This window comes from Morone saxatilis, unplaced genomic scaffold (genome assembly GCF_004916995.1).
Source record: "Morone saxatilis isolate NCDOM2014 unplaced genomic scaffold, NCSU_SB_2.0 Contig18, whole genome shotgun sequence".
In the NCBI taxonomy this organism is placed as follows: Eukaryota; Metazoa; Chordata; class Actinopteri; family Moronidae; genus Morone; species Morone saxatilis.
This window is the reverse complement of record NW_023339740.1, coordinates 2,541,986-2,552,634: the sequence shown is the minus strand read 5'-3', so window position 1 is coordinate 2,552,634 and position 10,649 is coordinate 2,541,986. Positions and strand designations below refer to the sequence as shown.

The 10,649-nt window shown below is 40.6% G+C and overlaps 1 protein-coding gene across 1 annotated transcript in view; it reads right to left on the bottom strand.

Annotated features, from left to right (window-relative positions):
- Window positions 1-4,573: 4,573 nt before the first annotated feature.
- The window catches only part of phf2 (PHD finger protein 2), a 33,719-nt gene continuing 27,643 nt past the window's right edge, over window positions 4,574-10,649 (bottom strand). Inside the window, exons 16-21 of the mRNA XM_035661682.1 lie at window positions 9,298-9,464; window positions 8,123-8,427; window positions 7,205-7,300; window positions 7,012-7,121; window positions 6,616-6,931; window positions 4,574-5,930 (exon numbers count right to left, since the gene is read on the bottom strand). Of these exons, the coding sequence (XP_035517575.1) occupies window positions 5,842-5,930; window positions 6,616-6,931; window positions 7,012-7,121; window positions 7,205-7,300; window positions 8,123-8,427; window positions 9,298-9,464 (1,083 nt within the window). The 3' untranslated portion in view covers window positions 4,574-5,841. The remainder of the gene's footprint in view (window positions 5,931-6,615; window positions 6,932-7,011; window positions 7,122-7,204; window positions 7,301-8,122; window positions 8,428-9,297; window positions 9,465-10,649) is intronic.

Below are 10,649 nucleotides of genomic sequence, written 5' to 3'. Positions count from 1 at the left end.
AGGAAAAAGGTTGGGAACCAGTGTTTTAGCATTGTGGGGCAGAATCGTCTTTTCTTGACCATTTCATACCATCCTCTACCACCATCATTCTTTACCATGGTCTCAACACAAAACAAAACGTTGGCGTGTTGTTGATATAAATGTGTGTGTGCTCTACTGTGACTGCCGTTGCTACTGCAGCCGTCCCTGCGAGCAGTCAGTGAATAAAACAACCGTTTCCCCGAGGCCGTGCCTTGATCACGCTCACATTAATAATACTCTCATTTGGGTGGGCTCTTACTTCACTCGTGACAGTCGTTTCCTTGATGGGCGTCAAAAATTAACGATGAAGTGTTGTTTTCCAGTTCCAAAAATTTCAGGCCTGCCAAAGGTTAAGGAAACACGGCACCATAAAACAGAGCCTCTATGTTTGTCTTGAAACCGGGCAGCGTTTACTTGCACTTCTCAAGCTGTCGGACGTTCATTTTTATGCTGAGGCAACACTGTGTCCTGTTTGACAACGCTTTTTAAGTTTTAACTTCCTCTCACTCCATTACTGTTTAAGCCCTCAGATAGAAAACTTTCAAAAAATTAACCCTTCATACATTTGTTGGAGCTGCAGTACGTCTTGAAAGTAAAACAGGTCAACCTTTGGCAAACAAGTCTCAAATCTGATCCCAGTATAAGTCACCTGTCTCTGCAAAAGTGCCATTGAAATCCTGCCTGCAAATGCAAATATGCACCGTGATAATAAGCTGTCAAAAAATATTAGAAATCCTTTTAAGAGTAATTTCATTGATACTTTTTGGGAAGTGAACCAAAACACACAGGGAAAAGCGTGCATGTGTGTGTGTGTCGGCAGAAGCCAAACGTCTCTCTGCACTTTTGAGTTCCAGCACCAGCAGAGGAGTTCCTGTTGGCTGACAGAGCAGTTAATCCACGCAGAGGGGAAGCAGCTCCAAACAACCAGCAGAGAAACACAAGTCTGCCACTTTTCATCACCGCCTCAAAAACAGGCAACCTTAGACTCTTTGTGAGGAGATCGCTCCGGGGGCCGTACACAGTTGCAGATCTCTATAGCTTTACCAATCTGTTGGCAGAGGAATCACCTCCCATTATTGCTAATGACAGCCTTGAACTCGGAAGAATAGGATGAATAAAAGGCAGAGCAATTGGGGGGAGTGGGGGGGGGGTTCTTTTAGCAACTTGCATCATTGCACTGGCCACACAAAGGCAAAGCTTAACCTGACATTCCTGTGTAATTAAGACATCTCTCACATGGCACGTTTCTCTTGACCACTCGGGACCCTGGTACAGGACCGGAGGGTTTTCAAAGCAACCGAGGGCAGCCCATTCACATCTGTGATCACTAAGTAAGTGCAGCATGGCCATGAATGCAGTTAGACTGTAACACTCTGCAGGCATTGTTTTTAATACACTGACATTTAAATTGTGATCCCACTTGCCCTTTCCCGGGGACCAACTGCACCGGTGGAGCTGACAAAGAAACCAGGAAGGAGAGAAAGTTGTTCAGGGAACAAAACTTTGATATGTAAAGAAGATATGTACATCATGTTTGTGATATGTTTTCTTTATTATAAGGCAACTACGCTGCACAAAAATATCTTCATAAAATCTGTTTTTCTTTCACACAAGTGAAAAACCTGCAAGAGTATTTGAGTTATTTCTGATGGAATACAATTCCAATCAACTTATTTCAGGTAGTTTCTAAAAATCCATATCATTTTTTATTATTTTAGTGCAGCCTAATTTCTAGAGAATTCTATGGAAAAATTATGAAAAGATATTATATAATATTTATCCTGGCCATTTTGTTCACTTGTTTTGATAAAAAAAAAAAACTAAATGAAGTTGATTACACTTATTGGAGGTTATCTTGGAAAAACACAATTTTAAACGTCAAACTAGTTTTGGCTACAATCTATATTATGCATGAAAACTGCCAATAAAAGTTATTTTATTTTATAAAGTTATTTTTGACCCTCTTTTGCCACCTTAGGATTTCAGCTGTTAATTCCACTGAACACTAAAAAACTAATGCAAACTTTTTGAGTAATGACAACTTCTAATGAAATTATGTTCAACAAATGTACTACATTGAGTTAGGGGAATTAGCTTTTCCTCAACAATCAGAGGTATTTTGAATTACTTAATATTTGGTAGCATAAACGCGTTTTTAAAATGTTTAGGCTACTCATAAAATAAACTAGTTTTTCCACATTATTTACACAACTCATCAGAATACTGTTTGCAATTTAAAAGGTTCGTCTAAATCAATAAATTAGATTAAATTAGATTAGTTTTTAAATTGTGCAATAAATCCATGTAACTCAGTCTGCACTGGTTTTGCCCCACTTTCATCCCAGTGTGAGTCTGCTTTCATGTCGGTGTGTGAAAATGATCCTGAGAGGACAAATTATGTGATTGTTTCATTTGCTGATGTCGGAGCACTTCACGCTCTTGTGTTAACAATTAGCTAACAATAACAACTCACTTTGATGCTAACCAGGGTGGAAACGGGGTCACAACCTTTAACAGCCGCGCGGTTTCGCTGCGCTCCCCCCAGATCTCATTCACACACACAGATCTGATTGAGAAATGAAATAAAAACATCAGTGTGGGGAAATGCAGATTCCCATGAAGATCATGCATGCATTTTATTTTTGAGAAATCAATTGTGTCCAGATGTGTTATTAGGCCGGGATTAAAACAACCATAATGTATGAAGGCCTCACATAACTTCCCTCTTTATGTAATCATTCTTTAATTACACAAAGTAAGAGTTAATTGACTTATTTTTGCAATTTTAAATGTGCTGTAACTAATTTTCTTATAATCTCCTCATTGATGTTCACATCCCTTCTTCGAAACTACTTTCCCTTTCTTTTTTGTAATTGTGCGCATAAAATCTGGATGTAATTGGGATGTAAAAAAACCAACTCTGGACAGAATCAAAATGTGTATTAAAAGCTTACTGAATGGTCAAACATTCAAGGAAAATAGTCAAGATATCTAACTAAACTGTGACTGTGTCTGAAACCTGCATTTGTGGTCTGCTTGAACATTACTGCATTAAGCTGATTTAAAGACATGCATCAGTTCTTGCATTCATATATTTTTTGACTCCATCTAGTGGTGTAGATTTGCTGTTGCTTAAGAGTGTGACACTTACACTGGCTGCCTGAGCACAGATTTAAGAACAAAATCACACCTTTTGAGGCAGTAAGAGTAAACAGGAGGAAGTATTTGATTCCTGACGGAGCGGATCCTGCATGGATTTCTGGGTACGTTACATTAAGACACCACAACACCTGCTGAGGACGGCCTAGGACCTCCTCAAGCAAAAAGAGTCCCGACTACTTGAGAGCACTTTTACGTTAATACATTTTTAATGGTGTTGACTTTGGCTTGGTTTTAATTAATGACTTGGCTAAAGCAGCTGCTAAAGCTCCGGGAGGCTAGATCCTAAACTGAGTCCGTGAAGCTGAACGCACGGGCTGATTTTCTGTAAAAAAAAATTAAAAAATAAAAAAGAGCCGGATTTGTTTGTGATCAGTGTGATGCTGGATTTGATGCAACTACAAAGCATGACAATGTGGAAGCAGGAAAAAACATGTTTAGTCGTCACCACAAGAAGCCGTCACATTGCAAGTGGGAGAGGAACACATTACAAAGTAGGTTTTCCACAGTAACTGTATTGCAAAAGTAAACAAGGCTGACAATCATATCATTCAACAACAATATGCTTGTTCTCCTCGGGAATTTGCCATTTCTCCATGTCTTAAAAAAGTGAGCCATGACCTCAAACATAATCGTCTAAATACAGAAAAATATAGATTCAGGTCAAAAAGGATTGTAAATACTTACTAGTACTGTAAATAACAGTAAGGGAAGACAGCTACAACAGGTATCATTCACTGTCCTGGCACAGTGGATGCATTTAATAGGTCGGACATACAAAAATAAACCACAACAAAGCAACACACATATTGTACAAATAAAAACCTGAAAATATGTCCCACTGACAGAGTTTGATCGGAGCGCATGGCGTACTGTATCTGAGAAGTGGATGTGTGGTTTACATCTGTGACTAAAACACTGCTGCTATAGAGTACAGCACATTAAACCGTGTTCAAAATGTCCGGACCAAAATAAAACCGTGTTATGGAGGCGTGGACGCAGTTGCTTATAATTTTAATATTAACAATAATAATAATGTCACATTGGAAATGTTGATATCATGATAATGTTGACACTGAGTGAGGACAGGATGGAGATTAAACAAAAGTTTGCTAATGTAGATTCTAGTGTGTAAAATGTGATGCCCCCCAAACACACACACACACATCAGAAGAAAAAAAAATTGTCTGCTAAGGGTAATTTCACAAGTTGATGAGATATTCAAAAACAAAACAAAAAACTCTTAAGAATTGTACAAGTATAAAAAAGCTACAAACATTAATAAATTACATCACTGACACATAAACACTTCACAAGGTGCTAGTAAAATAATTCCGAAACCCTTCAGGATACTAGAACTTGAACAAGAGGCTGGTCATAGAAACTTTAAGTGTTTTTTTTTTTACCTTTTGTATAATTTTTCCTCAAAGCTTCGTCTCTTGTTCAAACAGAATCACAATACAATTAGCTTTGTGTATGTAAGGCCATATGACAATAAAATGTATTATTTCTTCAGTTGTTTTCCAGGCAACACCTTTGAATCTAACACAAAAAAAGTTAAAAATGAATCTCTGCTATTAAAAAAAACAAAACAACAAAAGTTCAAAAATTAGGACTATACTGTATATCCCATATATATATTTTTATTCATTTATTCATAATTAGCAAAACCAGTAAAAATGTAGAATTAAGCCTTAAGGGGAAAGGATACAAAAAGTAGTAATTTAAAAGGCTATGTACAAGCTACATTCTATATACTGTGTGAAGCTGTAAAAATGCAGAGATGAGTCTAAGTTGTCGGTGCTGCCTGAGAAAGCAAAAGAAGAGAGAAAGTATCCCCATGTAACTGCAGACCTGACATGGATGAGGCTTATCATTAGGTCCCACGTAGTGTCAGAAATCCTATGTCCAAACACACCAAATCCCGTTCAGCAGGCCTCCGTTCCCATTTAGTCCTACCATGGCCTGCGTTTTAACTGAAACATCCTGACACTGCTGCTGTTCGATACACTTTGTGCTTTACGGTTGTTCCACGAAGTCCCACTTCCTATCTACGAGTCGACACGAATAAATAAATACCACTGCTGATAGTGCTCTGCAAACGTTAAGTGTTAACATCAAGAGATAAATGCTCGAGTTGACTCCAATCGAAACCGCGAGCTTCTCCATAACACGGAGAATCCCGGCCAGGGAGGAAGAAAGGAGGTGACTTTTTTTTTCTTTTTCCATTTCTGCCCGTCGATCATCAGTGTGGCAATGATAAGCTGCATCCATATAGTAGGAATTAACGTGTAAAATCCCCAAACCCTGACCCAAGCGCACATGCAACTGAATACATGCAAGGGATACTTTCAAAAATCTTGGAATGACTGCAATGTACTTCTACTTCATGTCTTAGCAACCCCTGATAAACTGACAGCTGTAGTAAAATGAGACATGTTCTCTTAAAAAATATTTATAGTAGGTTCTGTACACTTTAATATCTGAAAGTTATAAAGTATAAGTAGAGGCAAAAACCTATTTGAGTGATGTTCTTCTTAGAAATTGAAAAATGCATGATCTTCTTTTTTTCCCATTGTTGGCTTTAATCAGTGAACAGGGGGTGAGGTTGGGATGGAACCCAGCTCATGAATTCCCAGTCCGACAGCAGTCTGCTGCATGCTACAGGAGGAGCTTTCCATTTCGATGGATCTTTAAAATCTTTCCAAGTCTCTGTTTGGCTGTTGCCATGCCTTTCTTTAGCCGCTTAGCTGTGAAAAGAACAAGAAAAGACAGGAGGTGAGACAGGATGGAGAGTTAGAGTGTCAGTGCTCCTGCTGCAGTGATCTAATCTAACAGTAGAACAGATCTAATAATCTTTACTCCCACATTAAGCTAAATATGCTAAAACCCGCCTGCATGTTTGCTAGCTAGGAGTCTTCTTCATCCCTGGCTTCATGCTGGAGCAGTGTTCATATGTTAAAAGGATCTTGCTGTATCATGAACCTCTGTTATCGCAGAGCTTATTTTCTGCAGCAATTCAAAATAGAGAAATCCCATTGACTTCTTGACGTAGGAACCAGGGCGATGCTGAATTCCGAGTGGCCTACAGAAACATGGCCTCCCTGCCACTGACATTGTATGTCCTGTGTGCTCCTATGGGACCCACTTATAAAAACATTGTTCCATAGCGCCACTAGTGTTCAATAAGTTCACGCACTCTTTAAGCTAATGTGATTTTTGGTGTAATTCCTCTCTGTTGCCAGTAGAGGTCTGTAATTTTCACAAAAATAAAAATGAATTATCACATGTCATGTATGTATGAAAATGCATGAATTCCTTCAAAATAAGTTGGATGTCCATGTTTAGACCCTGACAGACACATTTCCACACTTCAGGTTCAAAGTCCTTATCAGAGGGTCCACCCAATAAAGAAGTCCTTTTGTCACGACTCACCTTTGGCATCTGCTGACCCCACGCGGTCCCCCTTTGCAATACTGCTGCTGTTGGTGCTAGTGGAGTTGGTGCTGTTGTTGGGAGAGGACATGGACGGTCGTCTCTGGCTGAGGAAAACCCCCGGCGCCATGGGCTGTGGCCCTCCCGGAGACTTCACTGTCCCAGTGTTGAACTCGTGGTCTGTCAGGCTGCCATCTTGCGAGTCCAGATTGTGCTCTGGCGAGCTACTGTCCTGAGAGATTTTCGGGGGCTCCTCAATTACTATTGCCTTCTTTTTGGTGCTTTTCTTCTTCTTCTTGGTTTTCTGCTGCTCCTCCTGTTGATACAGATTTATCTGTTAAGCGATACCTGCAGTAATAGTTACTATTATAATATAGAAACTTTGTTGGGACATACCTGATGAGAAAGCTTTGCTGCAGCGGCGGCCAGTCCCGTTTCTATGGAGGCCACCCGGGCTCCGTCTCTCGCCGGCCGCTCCTGTCGAGGAACTGAGGGTCCTACGCGAGCTGTGATCACAGCGGTATAAGGGTTTAGAACACTTTATAAAACTGCAAAGTGCATAACTTTCATTAGTAGTGTAACTATTTACCTGTCGGGCTGTATGGAGTGTCGTCACTGCTTTTCCGTTTTTTCGATCTGGATTTGAACACAGGATTATCCTCTTCGGACTCCAGCGAGGGGTACACTGAAATCAAAAGACGTAACAGATTACGAACATGTCATGCATGTGAGGTTCTAAGTGAAACTTCACCAGCCAATTACTGTCACATATGTAAAGCATAGAATGTGACTTCACTTATTTCCACTTTCCGTGCATCTAAAATGGTGGAAGTTTCCAGTGACAGCATGCAGGACAGCTGTGAGACAGCTGTTGACTGCCCCTTCTCGCCGCCTGCTCACAGCACAGCCATTCCAATCTAGACTTTTAATATCTGATAATTGGATGATCAAGATAAAGAATGGCCTGTTTACAAAAGAGCAAAAGAGTGCCAGCGTGTGAGAAAAGCTTCATGCGGGCCTGAAGATTTCAGAATGTTCGTGCTACGAACAACTAATTAGACACTAATTAGAAGTTCAAAAAGCATGTAAAATAACAATTCGGAACTTGTGTTAATGGCTTATTAACAAGCTGGGAGGGGCCAAACAGCTGTGTTTGGACGGGGTTCACAAAGAAAACGTTTCGGAGGAAAAACTCACAAATTGGAGCAACACGAAAGGGCGCATTTGGAAAGGACGCATGAAAAATAAACATAAACCCTATCATCTACTCCTAATGAAAAGTTCCAGGCCAGATTTAGAAATAAGGACCCACATGTTGATCCATGAGGGTTCAATATGGTTTTAACAGCACCTGTTAGCAGCAGTGAGAATCAGGCATGGCGGATAATTATTTTCCCATTCGTTAGCTCAAAAAATAACCCTGTAACACTGCTCTGACCTCAGTGAGTCAGTCATCTGGTTTAAAAATTCAAACAAAACAGGAATGAGTCTGCTTTTTGGCGCTCACCGTAGTCCGAGTCCTTGAAACATGCGTCCATGTGATCCTGGTCGTCATCGTAGTCCAGGCTCTCAATACTGCTGCTTTTCCTGGGTTTCTTGGGGAGCCGTTTGGTGGGCCGCTTGCTGTTGTTGCCCCCTCCACCGCTGCCCTTCTTGCCACCCTGCGCGCCGTGCGAGTTGCTCTTCGACTGGCTATTGTTTTTGGACTGGCTGTTGCTCCACGGCGGCTGCAAGCTGTCTGAAGACGACAGGTTGGCCATGGACAGCATGCCCTGAATGGCCTCCTGTGTGCTGGGAGATGCAGGTGGCTGACTGTAAGTACGTCAATAAAAAATACACAACAACACAGCCATTACACACGCTGGCAGAGGTGAAGAGTGACTGAGAGAAATAGAAATTGAAAAAGGCTTTGAAGTCGAGGTTAACGTCAGCAGTTGTGCTATTAAGCATCATTACCGTTTGACACCCGTAAAATATTTAAAAATGTACCGGATCTGGAGGAGGAAAGCAAAGCTGTCCAATCGAAATACTCTCCACAAACTTGATTACTTAAAGAAGCACCTATTAAACTATTAGCTGCAACAACGAGCAAAGTGACTATCAAACACTGCCATAATGAACCACGGTCACTTCGTTCCCCACGCTCACCGACTTCCCTCTTCAAAGCACCAAAACAATTTGAGAAATTAACATATTTCAGCCCATGTTTTCATTCTTTCTTCCTTTCTTTCAGTGCTCATTTGTAGCTTTCAATGTGGTGGAAATAGACCATCAAGAGCTGAACAAAACAGCAAACGGCAACAGGCAAAGGGAAGAGCCTGGAGCCACGCAGTGTTTGATAGATTAAGGCGGAATGAAACAAACATTGGCTTAACACAAACTGCTGACAGAGTCTGCGTAAATTGTTGCTCCAGTCGCTAGTTGATTTTTCAGCTCTAAGCAAAGTTATAAAATTCAGCTTTTTCATCCAATTATATCATCGTCGCGCCAGCCATTTGTTTGTCAGTGGGTTGCCCCATTAAGGATTGTAAGTCCTAAAATTCATTTACTGAAAGGGAAAAAAAGGTCCAGTGGGAGCCATGTACTGTAACCAAAGTGTGTTTAGATGTAAAAGTTCCATTGGCGCTGAAGGAAATGGAGTGAAGAAGCAGAAAGTAATGACGTCAGGGGAAAGCAGACTACCTGTTGGTGCTGTAGTCAATCCCACCCACTTGCTTGCTTGCCTGCAGCAAGTCAAGAATCCCTGCAGCGCTGCCGCCCTTTTTCTTGACCTTAGAGTTGCGACTTTTGACCTCAGGCTTGGCCTCTGTGTCTATGTGCAGAGTCTCTTCGTCTGAGGAGTCGACACTCTGATCGAGGAGAAAGTGAAGAGAAAGGAAGAGAGATGAGACGTAGTGACAGAAGGACATACTGTTGCTTCAAAGTTGAGACATTTGCAGTTGATTTTCTTGTTCATGGGTATGTATATTATTATATATCCCACTGCTTTCACACCCTGTGTGTGAAAACACTAAAGTCCAATTTTAGAAAGAAAGAAGATGAAATAAGTGAAGGACCAGCACCTGGGAGGCCTGGGTTCGACTCCCCTGTGAGATGATTTTCTCTTAGTTGACTTATGATTTTTGTTTCTTTTTAAATTATCTTCTTTTTTTTAGTCACACAACAAACTTGGCAAGTTTAGGCAAAAAAACACTTAAATATGATATAGGTTCAAATACACACTTTCATTAACATTGTAAGTTAGAAAGGCTTTCTGGCAGAAAACGTCACCTGGCCAATCCTAGTGCTTGAATCTCACGCAGGGCGTGTTTTGCCAAGAAAAGCAGTGTGATCGCTAATAATGCCACTAGGGGGCCTCGAGGAAAAATGAGCTGTGGACCCCTACAGACCCCTCTTTGTGATTATATTTGGTATAACACTAATTTATTTAGATATATGCACCATGTACATTTTGACACATGCAGACAGAACAAGTAGTAATAGAGACCTTCCACAGGGCCTTGGTTGTTTCATTTGATATTCCCAAACTATTTTGCATTTAATAAAATGACCGCAAACATGAGACACACAAATCTGGGGCTTCTGCAACCCCAGAGCATCCGGATCCCCGGAGGGGCAGTTCCCCACTTTACCCATTTAGTGATCCGGCCTTGGATCTGACTATAAGACTATGATATGGTTCCCATTGACCTCTCATCAGTACACACAATAGCATCTGCTAGAAGTCGGTTTCTTCCTCTTCCTCCACCAATGCCACAGCTATTTCCCTCATCAGCGTGTGGTGGTCTACAGCTTAGGGAGCTTCTTCTTCTGACTTACCCAGAACGCTGAGTTGGTTATTTTATTTATTTATTATATAAATATTTATTTTTGTTATATATTTTTTTTTAGCATTTTTAGCTTTAAATGAGTAGTGCAGCATGTTCTTGTGCATGAAAATAAATAATAATTTCAGATGAAAAGAATTTCAACTAAAATGATTAGAGCTTTTGGAGGAATATAGCTGGCAACCACCAATTCAATTCAATTCAATT